The 17348-nt window shown below is 44.7% G+C and overlaps 1 protein-coding gene across 2 annotated transcripts in view; it reads left to right on the top strand.

The window, feature by feature from the left end:
- Positions 1–17348, top strand: part of Dock5 (dedicator of cytokinesis 5) — a 185591-nt gene that overhangs the window by 127965 nt on the left and 40278 nt on the right. For both annotated transcript variants that reach the window (XM_004848358.3, XM_087216792.1), the window contains exons 26-31: positions 861–997; positions 5873–5968; positions 9198–9296; positions 12064–12158; positions 13567–13645; positions 15618–15718. In XM_004848358.3, the coding sequence (XP_004848415.2) occupies positions 861–997; positions 5873–5968; positions 9198–9296; positions 12064–12158; positions 13567–13645; positions 15618–15718 (607 nt within the window). The remainder of the gene's footprint in view (positions 1–860; positions 998–5872; positions 5969–9197; positions 9297–12063; positions 12159–13566; positions 13646–15617; positions 15719–17348) is intronic.

The following is a 17348-nucleotide window of genomic DNA, read 5'->3' as shown; positions in this document are numbered from 1 at the left end:
ACTACATCCCCAGCTCCCCCCAGCTCCCACATTTATTTAAGACAGAATCTTGCTCAGTCACCAAGTTTCCCAGGCAGGGCTTGAACGTGCGATCCTCCTGCCTCAGCCTCCTGGGGTGCTAAGATTACAGGAGTGCATCACCATGACTAGTGCAGGTAATTCCAATTAGAGGAGGCAGGATCGCAGTTAACAGGCAAGGCACTTCTGTACTGTCCAGAGAACCTGGACTCATCCTAACAATGTGTGATGCTCACTCAGAGCCCAGGAGGAAGACACAGTATACTAGGGAAGCCCCACGCCTGCAAAAGCATGACCAGGGAAATGGCCTGGGGAAGCTCTATGTTCATAGGAATGAGTCAGTTTTCCCCATCAGGTAGAAAAAAACATTCGAAAGTGTGCGACTTGCTTAGCTCTTGGTGTCAGAAGGCTTAATATTCACACATCAAGTTGTCATTTTAAAAAGCAAGAGAGGAACTGCAGTGTGGCTCACTGGTAGCATGTGAGAGGCCCTGGGTTTAATCCCAAGAAGCAAAAAAAAAAAAAATTTTTTTTAAAGCTGGAGAAATTGATAATTTCCACATTGTTAGGGCTGGGACCAAAGTGCCAGCCACCCATGTTAAAGGCCCTGGGTTTGGTACCCAGCAATGCAAAAAAAAATTGTTTTTAATTAACATTGTACTAAGTGCTGACACTGATTGGCAGGAAAGGTATTTCTTAGTGTGTGTACACCAGGGAGGAGGTTCAAGCTCCATGCCTGAATCCACGTGCCCCTCATGGCCGGAGAGGCCCCCTCACAGGGCAGGCTCCTGGGAGTGGAGGGGCGCCATAGTTATGGGTGTGAGCCGCTGTCTCCTCTGCAGAGTGCAGAGAGGTGCTGCTGCCCCTGCTGACGGACCAGCTCAGCGGCCAGCTGGACGACCACTCGAGCAAGCCCGACCACGAGGCCAGCTCTCAGCTCCTCAGCAGCATCCTGGAGGTGCTGGACAGGAAGGATGTGGTGAGTTGCGTCATCCTCCATGCTGCACGGGCCCTGCCCATCCCTTCACCCCCCGGGAAGGACGGACTCCAAGGCCTTCCTGCTGTCGGGCCATCCAAAGCCTCCGTCCTGGGCTAGGCTAGCTGTGCTCATTCTAGAGGGGCCTGGAAAGGCCAGAGCCACCTGTGCAAATGTGGGTCCCAGAGAAATCTGCTTGCTGCTGGGGTCCTATGGGGGGGACTCCCAGCCTCCGCTGAGATCCCCATGAGCCCTCATCAAAAGCCCACAGCTGTTTGAGACCCACAGAGATGCTGGTCTCCTGCAGAAACCTCTGCCCTCTGACCTCAGTGCCTGAAGCCATTGCAAACACCTTTGCGCTTCTGAGATCTGCTTTTGTATTCTCTGACACTGCTGCTTTCTCCGGACCCTGGTGGAAATGCTGTTTTCTTGTCTTACATCTCCTCTGTGATCTAGACCCCACCGCACTCCTGAAAATATGAGGCTGAACCTGCCTGGATTGCCTGTGTTCTAGATAGCACTGCCCAGGGGCCCAGCAGCCCCCCAGAGAGGCTGGCAAACTGGTCAGCACGTGTGCCCTTGAAGTTGAGGGCTCAGGAGAAAAAGCTTCTCACCCCAGATCGCCCCCACGATGGCTGCAGGCCACAGGGCTCCTGCAGAAGAGGAGTCGCGCTTTGATTTTGCCTGCACCCTGTCTCATACCAGTGTCTTTAGATTCTGCCAAAGGATGTGCAGAGCACTCCCTGCCTTGTCCCACCCGCGGCCAAACCCTCAGCTCCCCTGGCTGGTCCACCGGTCCAGCCCCACTCCTTCCCTCCCGATCATCATTGCCTGCCTGGGTGCCTCTGTGTTTCTGCCAACCCAGCCCGAGCCTCAGAGGCACAGCAGGACCTCAGTGCTGTCTCCAGCCACTCCTCAACCTCACCCCTCCACCAAACACCACACCTGTGGTGCGCTCACATTTATACTATCTGTCTGTTTATTTATTTGACAAGGTCCCCTGTTCAGTTCAGACTGACCTTGAATTCACTGTGTGTTGAGGATGGCCTTGAACTTGCTGCCTTCCTCCTGCTTAGCCTCCCGTGTGCTGGGATTACAAGTGTGCACTGCCACACCTGGTTTATCCTCTTTATTTGATATTTATTCACTAGAGGTCATCCCCCCTCCTTTTTTTGTTGTTTTTTTAAATGTGTTCCTAGGACCGTATTTATAAAGTGGAGTAAATTTTCCAGGACATGTTTGATTGGGGATTTCATCCCTGACCAAAGACTTTGCGGCAGATAAATAAATGTGACTGGAAGAAATAAAAGGAGAAAGAAACACTTGCAGTAAGGACAGGCTTTATTGATGACAAAGACCTGAGAGGAGCGGTTGGCTCTGAAGCACCAAAAGCAGCTCTCATACAGCGTAAGGGTTTGTAAGGCACTAAAGGGAATGAGGGAGGTAAGGCCCTGTTGTTATTCTCGGGATCTGGCCTTTGACCCTGTGCTCTCTGGTCTGTCTCCTGTCTGTGCAAGGTTTCCCATTCACTGAGTTTCCCATTCACAAGGTCTCCCATTCACAAAGCTGAATGCCCCTTGAGCAGGAAGGTTTTGTACAGCAAGCAGATTTGGTGGGCTTCACAATTACAGGCACAGAAGAATGTGGGTAAGGGTCACACAACTGGTGAGAAGACTTCACTGGCTTTCCTTACAGTGACCAACCATGATAGAAACAATTGTTTCTTAAAGTAACTCTTAATGGCTCAGTAATTATTTAAAATAGTAAAGTCAAGTTCCAAGCCATATACATTTGGCAGCATTACACTAAGGACTGTGGCTTAGCCAGGGTTTTGGTGTCCTACAAAGCACACATCTGTGATCTAAAGTTAATCTGAAGCATAGGAATTGGGGTGTTTGGTTTCTAGGCCCAGTGTGAGCCCTCAGCTGCAGTTTATCCTTAGGAGCATCTCAGTGCCTCAGTTTCCTATGCTGTAATATGAAGGAACTGTTCTGGGTGACTACAGAGCTGAGAGTTTGTGACGTCTCTCCCTGCATTCTTTCCACGTAGCAGGATTCTTCAGAAAGGGCCTGAGCAAGCCAGGTTTGGCGGTGCACACCACCTAGAGTGCTGGGCAGGGGACCACAAGTTCAAGTCCCCCCTGGGGAACTTAGTGACATAATGACCTTGTCTCAAGTTAAAAAATAAAAAAGAAAGCTGCGATGCGAAGGCCTTGGGTTCAGTTCTTGGTATTGCAAAAAAGAAAGGGGGGCTGGGAGTAATTAAGTCTTCTGCAAGGAGATTTAAAAATTTTATTTTCATTTACTTACTTTTGGTATCTGCAAGGAGATTTCACTGGTGTTCTTTTCAATAATGTTCCCTTTAGTGACCAGAGGCATTCAAAACTATTAATCTTGGAGCTCTGTTAAAATAATAACTGCAGTAATTTTGTGTGGATCATGGGGTGGTTTTGTTTGTTTGTTTCCACCATACGTATTTTTCAGTGTGTGAAACAACTCAGTCTGTCTCCCCTTATCCACTCTCAGGTGATTCAAGGCTCTGCTAGCTGACATTTGGTCTCCACATCTCTTTTTTTATCCTCCTGGCCTCCTCCTCTTCTCACAGCTTTGCCTTGGAATCCCCCTCACTTCCAAGGTACCGCCACGGTGGCCCCTGCAGGAGCGATCCTGGTGGAGTCCCGTCCACGGCCCACGCCCCGCCTGCCCCCTCACTTGCTCCTTCATCTCTTTACTGCTGTTATTTTTCTGTGCCTCGAGTTAGGAATTCAGTCCTCTGTGTTTGTTAAACCACTCCCAGGCCCTGGCACTGGATAGGCTGGGTTGCTGGCCAGGAGCAAGAGACACCAGCATCTTGTGCTCGAAGACCCAAGCTGGTGCTGGGTCCCCATGCTGTATTTATGCCTGTGCCCCTCTCCCCCACTGGGTGCACACCTGCGACCCCGAGCTTTGTTCAGGGTCCCCCAGGGCTCAGCACGGGACTCCAGTCCCTAGTTAGGGCTAAAAACCGATTGCAAACGGCCGTGCCGACCGCATCTCCAGGAAAGATGGGTTTTATGAATTCCTTTCATTCATAGAAAGGGCAAGCAAGAAAATAAATAATAAAAAAATGAGAGGGAGAAAGAAAGGAAAAAAGGAAGGATAGACAAACTAAAAATAAAATTTTAATTAAAATATTTACTAAAATTCATATAATATTTATATTATAATTATATAATTAATAATATAATAAAAATACACATGACAATACACAAATACTGCGTGATATCACTTATCTGTGAAAGCTTAAGAAATTCAGCTCAGTGTGATGGTACACAGCTATAATCCAGTGCTCTGGGAGGCTGAAGCAGGAGGGTTGCAAGTTTGAGCCCAGCCCGGGCAACTTAGTGACTTAGTGAGACCTTGTCACACACACAAAAAAAACTCATAGAAGCAGAGACTAAAATAATAGTTCCCTTATGGTGGGGCAGAAGTCTTGGTGAAAGTACACAAAGTCTGCTATAAGATGAACAGGTTCTGCAAATGTAGTGCACACCATAGGTGTGACGAACATGTTAATTTGCTTGTTGTAATCATTACATAATATCCATGTATCACATCCACATGGATTATGTATAATTTTGCCAGTTAAATATTTTAAAAATAATAAATACAATGTTAAGCAAAAACTATATAGCAGTGATTTAGTTATTGGAAACTGTAAGCAGGAATCTTGAAATATCTGTTGTGAAGCAAGAATGGACCAAGGCTCTGAAAGACTCAAATTGAATGTGGATAAATTGGAGTTGAATGAGTTTAACATCTAACAACAGAAAAGGAAAGAAGGAAGAACATTTATTGGGTAGTGTTTGGACCACTGGGCCAATTAATACCTGCAAGAAAATAGTAATTATCCTCTTTTTGCAGCTCTAAAAACAAAAGCTCACCAAAGCTGAATAATGGCTGAAAGTCGCAAATTAAATCTTGCTACTCAGGAGGCTGCAGCATGAGGTCAGGATCCGGCCATGGTTAAGTTCTGATGCAGGCTTTCTTCCTCCCTGCAGATGGCAATGCGTTTGAGCCTGCACCCCCGTGTGCGTGTGTGTGTGTGTGTGTGTGTGTGTGTGTGTGTGGTGCTGGGCACTGAACCAGGGCCCTTACGCTGAGCCACATCCCCAGCCCTTTGTTGCTTTTTGAGACAGGATCTTGCTAAGTTGCCCAGGCTAGGCTCGAACTTGCAAACCTCCTTGCTCAGCCTCTCAGGGTGCTGGGATGACAGGGCTACACTGCCCCAAAGGAGACACCACAAGTTTGGTGTCCCTTCTAGAAAGGGCACTAATGCCATCAGACCAGGGCCCCACCCTTCTGACCTCATCTAACCTTAACTGCCTCAGGAAGGCTCCATCTAATTCCATTGGGCCTTAGGGCTTCAAGATAAGTATTTGAGAGGAGCAAAGATATTCACTTCATAACAAAACCTCTTGGCTTGGACTTCTTTTTTATCTTTCCCCTACAAACTTTTTTGCTTTCTCCTCCCGCACATGCGCCTGTTGCCTGGCAGCTCGCATCTGCTCTGCATCGTGACCGAGTGCCTCCTGCCTGGGCCTCCCCCAAACTGTGTGGCTACAGAGAGCTCACTGCAAACCTGAGCTCTCTGGCTTCCTAGGGGGCGCCCATTTCTTTCCTCTCCACCCACGCTCGCCTTTAAATGACTAAGTGATTGTTCTGAATTGATTTCCATTGTAGTTACATATCAGTCCACGGTACCATTTTCCCCTTTGGAGAAGAGGTTGTTTCATAGGGAAATGGGGAATGGGATCTGCAGAGAGAACTCCGCTGTCCAAGGCGCCCCTGGGAAGCCGAGTCAGGGGAAGCGATGTCACGTCCTGTGTTTCTCCCGCAGGGGCCCACAGCTGTGCACGTCCAGCTGATCATGGAGCGGCTGCTGAGGAGGATCAACCGCACGGTGATCGGGATGAGCCGGCAGTGCCCCCACATCGTGAGTGTCTCTCCAGGGTACCCGGCAGCCACTGCCACTTCGTGTCCCATTTGCCACTGGGGGACCAGAGGCTCGCGACTGACTCCACACGGAGCTGGTTCTGTTCTCGGGCAGATCTCAGTTCTGATGTGGGTTTTCTAGTCTGTATTGTATCGTTTCCCTAAGTAGAACCACGAGCCCCTTTATGGTCAGGGAAAAAAAGATGAGTAAGTTGTGCGTGGCAGTGCACACTTGTCATCTTAGCACTGAGAGGCTGAGGCAGGAGGACACCGAGTCAAGAAAAGAATGAGGAAAAGACATACAAAGAGACACGGGCACAGTAAAAAAGACAAATATCCAAAAAGAATATAAATAGCTGAATATCATTTATCCTGGTTATTCAAGAATGGTTAAGTATTAGAGAGTACAGTAACAAAATATCTTAATTTACTAAAAGCAAAAAAGCCTCATGATTCTCTCCGTGGACACCAAAATGGTGTATGATTAGTGTAACATCTATTCCAAGTTAATAAGAGGTGGAAATGTTTTAACATGAAATCACAAGGACCCCTAATAGAAAGGAGAATCGGGATGTTCAGTCTCACACCCTTGTTTAACATCTCATCATATCTAACCAATTTAATAAACAGATGCTAAAGATAACTGTTGTTAAAGGAAACATCATGATCATAATTATCGTTCTTTGTAGCTGAAATGGCCAGCGTTTTGAGGAAACTTGAGAGTTAACTGAAATTTTCATAAAACTAATGAACCATTTCTTAAACTAGCTGATTTTACAATAGGGCATATGCAGGGCCCTTTCTGTATAACACTGGTATCTATTTAGACATTGTAAAGAAAAATTCCATTCAACTGAGCCAAAAAAATTTGAGAATAAAAATAAATAAGACTTAGGATGGGGGATGTAGCTCAGTTGGTAGAGTGCTTGCCTAGTGTGTGTGAGCTGTGGGTTCAATACCCGGCAGTCCAAAAGCCAAAAACCAAGATTCAGATAAGTGAATTGCCAAATGGAAAGAATAATGAAGGGCTTACGTGTCAGATTGGAAAATACTAATTAAACAGTATTAGATACATACAATGCAGTCCCTGTATCAACAGAATAGAACCAAGGGAAGTAAGAAGTAGACTTGAATGAACATTTCTTTACCTTTAGTAAATTTTGGAAAACTTTTGTTTGGCTTATGTTATCCCTTCAAAATAAATGTCAAATGGAATGAAAGATTCAGTGTAAAAAATTAAATAAAAAAGCAGCTGGAAGAAATTGTAATGAGGGCTGGGGGATTTAGCTCAGTGGTTCTGCTGCCTGCCTCCCAAGCGGAAGGACCTGAGTTCGATCCTTGGTACCAAATAAATAAATAAAAGGAAGTGAACTTCCATTAAAAAAAAAATTATAATGAAAATGTACCTGAAGAAAAGGGATTCTTAGCCAGGCATTGTGGTTCATGCCTGAGATCCCAGCATTCTGGGAGACTGAGGCAAGAGGATTACATGTTTAAGCCCAGCTTGGGCAGCTTAGTAACTTAGTAAGACCCATCTTAAAATTCTAAGAAGTCTAGGGGTATAGTTCATTGGATACAATCCCCAATACCACAGAAAAAGAAAAAAGAAAAAGGATTCTTGCATTTCAGAGAATTGAAAAAGAAAACAAAGTTAGATTTTGCTAGATACAAAATACATATGCAAATTAAATGTCAAGCACTAAACTGTAAAAATTATAATATGGGGCAAGTGACCAATAGCCACAAGTTGCATTAAGCAGAAGACACTTATACATAAATAGATGGCAGGTGGCTAAGTCTTAATATATAGAGGCACTGCTTGAAGTGGTGGTGCACACCTGTAATCCTAGCCCTCGAGGCTGAGGCAGGTAGATCAAGAGTTCAAGGCCACCCTGAGCTACAGTGAGACTGTCTCGTAACAAAACAAAAATACACAAAGACACCTAGAGACAGGCACTTTATATACAAAACACTTTATATACAAAACACTTACTTTATAGAAAAATAAGTAAGGAATATGAGTGAAAAGCCAAATGAAAAAAATAAATAGCAAAGAAAAGTCAGAAATATAAAAGTGAGATTAAATTCAATACCCAGAGAAGGCAAAAGCCTGGAGAAACATACAATGTTAGGCAATGGTATGAACACAAACTGTATGATAATTCGCAGTACATATCCAAAGCTTTAGCACAGTAACTTACATTGCCTTACAATAGGGAACAATTTTTTTTCAGCAAAAAGTGCAAGGCAGATGTTTGTTCAGAAAGGGGAGCACACGTGCAATCTTTCATCGTTCTTGCGTTCAGGAACACAATCCCTGTCTCCCCACAGTGGCTGAACTTTCCTCTCCTGTGTCAGATTTATTTAAATGTGTGACGTTTTCATTCCCGCCTGAACGCAAGATGGTGGGATTCTAGACACCCCCTGGCTACATACTAGTCTATGACTTCAGTTTGCTGGAACTGATCTGTCGTAACCTTCCCCATACAAACCACGGTAATCGTCAAGTTACTTGTTTGCTTTCGTCGAGCCCAGGGCACAATTCCATGCAGGTCACGTGCTGGGGACACTGGCCTAAGGGTCGTAGAGTTGGCGAAATGGCGTTCAAGTGTGCGCAGGGAGTTGGTGTCACCCCTCCCCCTCTCCACCCTTCTGTTCTCAGCATTGCTGCAGCTTGAGTAACCCTTCCTGAAAATGGTAGGGACCACCATGCTTCAGAGTTTGGAGTTTTCTGGACTGGGGACTCTTCAGACTTTACTAGTTGAGCATCACTGATCTAAAAATCCAAGTCCTAATGGTGCAAAACTCAAAGTTAACTTGGAAGATTTCAGATTCCAGGTTTTCAAATTAGGGCTGTTCCACCTGGACATCTTGTTTTCACACTAGCTTTCCTCTACATTCAGATTTGTAACTGATGTAAGTACTTCAGATGTTTCTTCATAAACTTCTGTACCACAACTCTGCCTCATTGTGAAACTCAGAGCCCTGCGTTATCTTCAGTGGTGATCTACTAGAGATCTTCCAGTTAATTTCCCTTGACCTGCAGGATTCCACAAATCACGGCTGCTAATGAGGTACAGCTAAGCCCACAGATTCCCTGACTCGCATGGAGTCAGAGGGCTCCTGTAGAGCTCCCTGGGTGGGAAAAACAAGAGTACATGGCGTCCAAGTCTTGATCTTCTCTGTCGGTGGTCTGAGGAGTCTTGGATCTGTTTCCGTCTTCCTTCCAGGGCAGCTTTGTGGCCTGCATGATCACTGTCCTGCGGCAGATGGATGACAGCCACTACAGCCACTACATCAGCACTTTCAAAACTAGGCAGGATGTCATGGTGAGTTGCCTCCACTGGGTCCCGATAGCCTTCTTTTTTTTTTTTTTTTAATATATTAATTGGTACATTTTAGGTATACAATACATTTACATTTATCATTGGGTGCTTGTACCTGTACATGATGTATCTTAGTTCTTATTTTTTCCTCATTACCTGTGCACCCTTCACCCCCTCCACCCTTCCCTATTTACATAGACTTTGATTCCATTTTTTTTTTCTTTCTCATACTTTTTCCTTTCCCTTCTTCCCTTTCCCCTTCCCCTCCTGCCTCCCCTACACCTTTGGACCTTTTCCTATTTCAAATTATCAATTATTCATTTTAATCATTTCAATCCTTATTTACACTTTCAGTTTCTCATGCCAGAGAAACTATTCGGTATTTACACATGTGTGTCCTATTTATTTCACTTAAGAGGATGGCCTCAGTATGCATCCACTTAGCTATAAATGTCTCTAGTTTCTCCTTCTTTATGGCTGAGTAGTACTCCATTTTATTAAAAAAACCACATCTTCTTTATCCATTTTCCAGTTGATGGGCACTTGGGCTGTTTCCAAACTTTAGCTGTTACAAACTGTGCCGCTATAAACATAGGTGCACATATATCATTGCTGAACACTTCTTATAATGAGTAAGAAAAAAAAAAAGCAGCTGAAGCTGAGCATTCAAGTCCAGATCTCTCTTCCTCCCCACCTCCAGTGCTATGTGGCTACATCCACAGTGGTTATGAAAAGGAGAGTTGATTCTTACTTTCCCCGATTGGTAGGGGTTGAGGAAGAATGCAGTACATGCAGCGCCTGGTCACATCACACTCCTGTCTCGTACATTTAGAGAAAGTCCTTATTTAGAAACATCTGGGGGATCTTTCTTGCTCTGAGAAGAGCTAATGTCTCTTGTGAAGGCACTAGTTGCCTGTGCCATGGGGAGGATTTTAGAAGGCAGGAGTGTTCGGTCTTCTTAAGATGTGGGTGATAGCATCCTTTTGGAGAGGGACGCAAAAAGAGAATCCTCTGTCCCTTCCAGTGTTATAAGCTGTCTTCAATTGAAACTATTCTGTTCTCTCCCCGCCCCCTTTTGTTTAAGCTGGAAAGTTGTTCTCATGATTACTATTCCCTGCAGCTCCAGGGAATTGTTAATAGAGTTAATCTGTCCATGAAAGTCATCTGACCTTGCAGAACAGTGGCCTGGACACGGGGCTGGATTAGCAAACTAAAGCCACGTGCCACTAGGTCTTGCTCAAATGACTTCTGTCATACATGCATAGCCTAATCTTCTTTCTGCACTAGATTTTCTTCTTTCTGTGCGTATTTTACTGAAAGCATGTGCCATTGAACCCAGGGATATATCGCCACTTCCTTACTCCCATCCTTTTTGTGTGATGCCAAGGAGATGGACAGACAGTTGTAACAGACGGTGATGCTGTGTTGGCTCATGTGGGGAGCCCAAGTGCAGGCAGCCTAGGGTGGGGACCAGGGCCGTAGCTGGATGTGTCTGCGGGTGCCAGGTGGGAGGGGGAAGAGAGGGTCAGAGGCCAAGGGCAGCCACATTTCCTCCTCCACAGCTGGACTGCGGGGCAAATGAGAACACAGGTTTGGATTCTAACCCCGCTACTTCCTGGTAGAAAATCCTCATCTGTAATGCAGTGTCTACCTCAAAGGTTAATGAGAATTGATTAGATTCCGTACCTGGAAAATGCCTAGCTTTGTGCTTGGCACGTAGCTAATGCCTATTAAAGGTAGCTGTTGATAATAATTTCATTATTATCAGAATCTAAGATAAAATTATAGTTAATAGCGTTGGCAGTGGTGGATAACAGGAGGTCCCGGGTGCTCTGCTTCAGGCTGCCGTCAGCTCAGGTTACGGAGTCCAAGGAGGGTCAGTGTCAGACAGAACTGGCATCTCATCCCTGCCTCACAAACCATGAGCTCTTGTTCCTGTGAACAAAAGAGCGTAAAGGGTGCTTAACTAATGGGTGGAAGCACTTAAAATGTGTAGTGGAATAGTCATAAAGGCTTGCAAAAATGTCTGATTTCAGAGCTAAGGATGGATCAGTCGGCTCACTATTGAACCAAAAGGATAAATCAGGGGCAGCACAGATTTTCCATTCCAGTGCCCTCGGGCATCCGAAGTGCAGGAAGTTAACAAATTGACCATAATCTCAAAAAAAGGTCACTGGAAATAGACCCCTGCCTCTCCAGCGCCGCGTGCTGACTGGTGCATGAGGAGCTTTGCAAGGCAGAAGTGTGCGGGAGAAAGCAGACTGGATTCCAGGGACCCCAGGGGGAAATGTTGGAAGTTCAGCTACCTAATAAAAGGGTTTTCAGAGGCAGGTGCAGTGGTGCGTGCCTAGAACCCCAGCATTTTAAGAGATTCAGGAGCTGTGTTCGGACAGCATGACAGATGAGAACTAGAAGGAAGAAGGTTATAAACTTGGTTTCCAAAGCCCCAGCACTCTCCCAGTTCTCCTGCTACCGGGTTTCTGTGGCCCTTCCGTGCATCTTTAGTTCCCATCAGCCTCAGTTGTACCACTTGTAAAATGTGGATAATGTTTTGCCTTCATTTTCCTGATAGCATCATGCAGCGTAAACATCCAATGCTACGATCGCTAGCCGTGCCCATGCTTCCCTGTCCCTAGAAACCTTATGAAAAGGGCCATCACTGAGGACTGGGACTGCCTCAGATCGTGTTACAGCCCTTCTGTCCACACACTGGAAGGAAGGCTGTAAAAGGAGTCGTTTTCCCCAGCCATCCCTCTTCTCTTCTCTGCAGGACTTCCTCATGGAGACTTTCATCATGTTTAAGGATCTGATCGGAAAGAACGTCTATGCCAAAGACTGGATGGTCATGAACATGACACAGAGCAGGTAGGACAGCGCGGCCCGGCCCACAGGTGTAGCCTCTGAGAGCCGCAGTCTGCCATGTGCATTTGGGAGGTGCAAAGCCATCATCTATAAAATAAGGTCCCCCCACTCCAGTGAGCCTCTGCACTTTGAGGTTGCTCCTCCTGGGGTGTCTGCCCTCTCCTGTCTGGTTAGTGTCCTCCTCACTCCTATTCGGGGCCCACAGCAGCTCCTGATATTCAGGGCCTCCCTCTTCTTCAGCCTCACCTCCCTGGATTTCCTGCAGTGTTACCTGCGTCCCCAGCAAATGAGCTCCTGGTACCTGAGAGTGCTGGGGTCTGGGCCACCCCACGCCTCTGCTCCCTTGCTCCACCTTCCCCAGTCTCTGGCCGGCAGCCTTCTTCCCGTGCCCTTGAGGCGAAGCCTTTCTGTTCGCCTGCTCCTCTGCTGGCTTTGCATGCACCTTTGAGAGGGTCTCATAAAATCCTTTTCATGTTCTCTGTTGGGTCATGGTTAATTTACAAGTCCTCGGTTCCCCCAGTACCACATAAGTTTCTGAAAGCCACCCTGGGCCTCTCAGTGCAGCACCTGAACCACAGCTTGGCAAGACCGGCCCACAATTGCTTGTCAAACAGAGTGAAAGGAAACATGCATAGGATATAAAAGGAGCCACAGAGCTTCCTTAATGAGCTGAACAATGCAAATCATCATTACACACAGTACCGTTAACTTTACACAGCCGGAGATACCCAGTTAGAAAAGCCCTTCTCAGCTATGTGCTGATTAGAGAAGAAATTACATCAGAAGCCCCAGACTCTGGAACTCGGAGAGAGCGAATCGCCCCCTCTGAGGCTCCAGCAGCCTGACCTGTAGCCTGGGCTCCATCCTCAGCAGAGCTCAGCGGGGCTGCAGCCTGGAGGCTCTTCTGGCCGGTTGAGAAACTGAACTGAATGCCTGGGCCTTCTGTGGACTGCTCTCTGCCCATACAGATCGTAGGCTCTTTGCTGGCCAGTCCAGACGGGTTTGCTTGCTCACTTCCTCTTTTTGTTTTCTGCTTTTACCTACAGCAAGGATTGAACCCAGGGCCTTCACACTGAGCTGCATCCCCAGCCCTGTTTTATTTTTTATTTTAGACAGGAGCTCCCTAAGTCACCACATTGCCCGGGCTGGGCTCGAACTTTTGAGCTGCCTACCTCAGCCTCTCAGAGTGCTGAGATTCCAGATGTGACTGCCACACCCAGCTTGGCTTCGTGGTTTTTTTTTTTTTTCTTTTTTTTTTTGTACCAGGGATCGAACTCGGGTCCTTGCGCTTGTAAGGCAGGCGACAGAACCACTGAGCTAAATCCCAGCCCTTTGGCTTCGTTTTTAACACAGCTGGGGACCTCTCTCCAAGGGCACAGTCGCCTTCTTTATCCAGTGCTTTCCTCCCCAGGGTGTTTCTCCGTGCAGTCAATCAGTTTGCTGAGGTTCTCACGAGATCCTTCATGGACCAGGCAAGCTTTGAGCTGCAGGTAAGGGTCTGAGCCACCCAGAGGTCCCTGGGTTCCTAGGTGAGAGCAAAACAGTTCTCCATTTGGGAAAGAGTCACCTCCGACCTCATCACTGTCAAATAAAAAGGTCTTCCTGTGTTTCCTCATTTCCAGTACCTACATTCCTGTCACATCATCTTCCAGACAGAATAAAATAAGTTTTTTTCTTTTTCTTTCAAATAGCATGTAAAAAGAAGTGTTAAGAAGTGACCCTGTAGCAGAAAATGTAACTAAAATAAGCAAAAATTAAAAAAACTGGAGCCAGTTTCAGTGGTGCCCACCTGGAATCCCAGCTATTTGGGAGGCTGAGGCAGGAGGATTGCAAGTTCAAGGCCAGCCTGGGCAACTTAGTGAGCCCCTGTCTCCAAAATAAAATAAAAAGGACTGAGGGGTAGCTCACCATGAGAATGTTTGTCTAGCATGTCCAAGGCCCTGGCTTTGATTCTTAGTACTGCAAAAAATAAAAATGAAAAAGTAAGAAAATCAAAATACAGATACACCAGTCTCCCTTCTCTGCAGCACGCATGTTCCAGGACCAGCAGGGGATGCCTGAAACCACAGATTAAAGTTATAACTTATAAATCTGGCCCAATAAGAAATTTTTAAAAACCTGATAATAGAAGAATCATAATATAGTACAATTAAAGTTTTTATTCATATGGTCTGCCTTTCTTGAAGGAATCAGCGTGAAGACTGGCATTTTCAGACCATAGTTGATTGCAGATAACTGAAACCTCAGAAAACGAAAGCATAGAAGGGATGGTGGGGACTTAGCTCAGTGGCACCACGCCTGCCTGGCAAGCACCAGGTCCTGAGTTCGATCACCGGTACCTAAAAAAACAACACAAAGACAGGGAGACTGCTGTATTAATACCCTTGGCTGTTAGCATTTTGGTGTTGATCCTGTGTATACGTGCATAAAAGTTCATAAACGTGTGTGCCTACACATAGGCTCGTGTATGGATAGATATCTCCTCTACTTACTGAAGGGCAGTTCCTGTGCGTACCATTTGAAAGTCCAATGTAACTGCAAAACAGATTACCCTTAGCTCCTTCTTCATTCTGTCCTTCGTCCAACAGATATTAAAGAGTATTTCTATGTACAAGGTGCTGTTCTCATCCTAGTGAAAACACATCAGCTCCCTATTCTTGTAGACTAATATTCCACAGTGTGTTTTGTTCAGGATGTACTTTTCTATGTCTTGTACCTTTGTTGGCAACTTTAAAACTTTTAAATTGGGCAGTCCTAGATAGAGGATACTGTATTGACATTCATGCTTATTTAGAGAGAGGTGTATATGTGTGTTATATATGTACTTATTCCACATGTGGAATTGAGCTGTGTAATTCTTTGATAACTTGTTATTCTCCTTTCTTTCTTTTTCTATGGTCTATGATTTTTTTCAGTGGTGCTAAATATTTCCACAGTATTTTTAATTGGTGAATACAGTCTCTTACATGGCTAGACTATGATTTATTTAACCAAATTCTTCTTAAGAACATTTTGATAATTTCCATTTTCTGTTATATTAAATAGTACTGTGATGATTTTCCGTGTTTCAAATATTTTTAACTAGCCTCAGTTATATTATCAAGGGAAAAGTCTTGGAAGTATTTACTAGTTCAAAAGTTTGGCAAAAGGTTAGAGTATTTAAAGTACATATTGCCAAAGCACCTACTATAAATAGGTACACTTCTTGGCAGCAGTTTTTCTTTATCCCAGGAGAAAAGAAAAATGTAAAGTTTGAAATTTATAAAAGCTTAAGGTTGAGACCCAAAACTTTTAAGGACTGAGTAATTGAAACCAAAGAAAGAACAAAAAGTCCTGCGGATTTTATTTTGTCTTTTCATGAGTCCCTGGTTAGTGCCTTTCTACCATGTGGCTCTGTTTTGTTATGACTCTTATTAATGTTATTTTCCATTTCTTTTTGCCCACACAATTCATCTTAAACAGCTCTGGAACAATTATTTCCATTTGGCAGTGGCATTTCTCACCCATGAGTCCCTTCAACTTGAAACCTTCTCCCAAGCCAAACGCAACAAAATTGTGAAAAAGTAAGTGTCTTTTTAAACTCGGCTAAGATTGGGAAGCTGATTTATCTGTTTATATTCAGAGCAATATTTTTGGTGTGGATGAAATTACCGTTCAGTGACTAATCATGTTGTCAGCGAGGTGACAGTCGCTTCATAGACCTAAAATTCCCTCAGCTTCATTCTATTTTTCTTAGTCCCATCCTTCTTCCCATCAGTCATCCCATGCTTTTCTGGAAGCTACCTGGGGAGGCGCTGATCAGCCTCCTGTGCCAGGAACGCCTGCCATCTGCTGGCAGCTTGTGCAAATTGCAGTTATAGTGCCTCCCTGTGGTCTGGCTCCTTTGGTGTAGTCACCCTCCCTCAGGGTCAGTTCTGCAGAAAACCCCAAATTCCAACACAGCCTACAAACACTCTCCACGTTTCTTGTCTGGGAATTCAGAATGAAATTCTGTGCAAGATTGAGGAGAAGTTAAGGGATGTGTTCCATTGTGTTCACCCCAGGTTGATTTCAGAGTTAAGAGAAATTTTCAAATATGATTTTAAAAAATACTGACTTTTGAAGACATTTCCAAAGAAGGAATTTGAAAAAAAAAAAAAAAACCTATTTGGGGCAACTATCGTGTGAGAAGAATAGTATAGAGCAGTAACTATATGATGGGCTGTAGGCCTGATTTAAAGTATTGTTGGGAACATTTGCAATATCCACTTTTTTTCCCATTTAGTTTATTGGTATATTTTAGACATACAGTACAGTTACATTCATCATTGGGCTCTTGTACTTTTACATGAATATCTTGGTTCTTATTTTTCCCCCATTCCTCTGCCCTCCCTTCATCCCCTCCACCCTTCCCTATTTACAAAGACTTTGTTTCCATGTTTTTCCTTTTCTCATATTTTTTCTTTTCCCTTCTTTCCTTTGTCCTACTCCTCCCACTTCCCTACTTCTTTAGACATTTTCTTCCTATTTCACAGTATCAATTATACATCTTGATTCTTATTTTAATTTCTCACACCAGAGAAACTATTCAGTATTTATACATGTGTGTCCTATTTATTTCACTTAAGAGTATGGCCTCAGTGTGCATCCACTTAGCTACAAATGTCTCCAGTTTCTCATTCTTTATGGCTGAGTAGTATTCCATTTTATTAAAAAACCATATCAAGGGCCAGGGATTTAGCTCAGTGGTTTCGCTGGCTACTGCGCAAGCACAAGGACTTGAGTTCGATCCCCGGTACCAAAAATAAATGAATATATATATATATATATATATATATATATATTCTTTATCCAGTCTCTAGTTGTTGGGCAATTGAGCTGCATCCAACTTTTAGCTATTACAAACTGTGCTGCTATAAACATGGGTGAACATATATTGCTGTGGTATGATTCTTTTAATTCTTTTGGGAAGATACCCAATAGAGGAATAGCTGTGTCAAATGGGACTTCCAGTCCTAGTTCTTTGAGGCATCTCCATATTGATTTCCACAGTGGTTGCACCAGTCTGCCCTCCCATCAACAATGGAGCAGGGTTCCTCTTTCCCCACAGCCCCGCCAGCATTTGTTATTGGTTGATTTCCTAATAGCAGCCATTCTTTCTGGGGTGAGGTGGAATCTCAGTGTTGTTTTCATCTGTACCTCTCGAATGACCAG

Source organism: Heterocephalus glaber, unplaced genomic scaffold (assembly GCF_053883595.1).
Source record: "Heterocephalus glaber isolate CG9 unplaced genomic scaffold, H.glaber_assembly_v1.0 deba00001460, whole genome shotgun sequence".
Classification (NCBI taxonomy): Eukaryota; Metazoa; Chordata; class Mammalia; order Rodentia; family Bathyergidae; genus Heterocephalus; species Heterocephalus glaber.
This window is presented reverse-complemented; position numbering and strand designations above follow the sequence as displayed.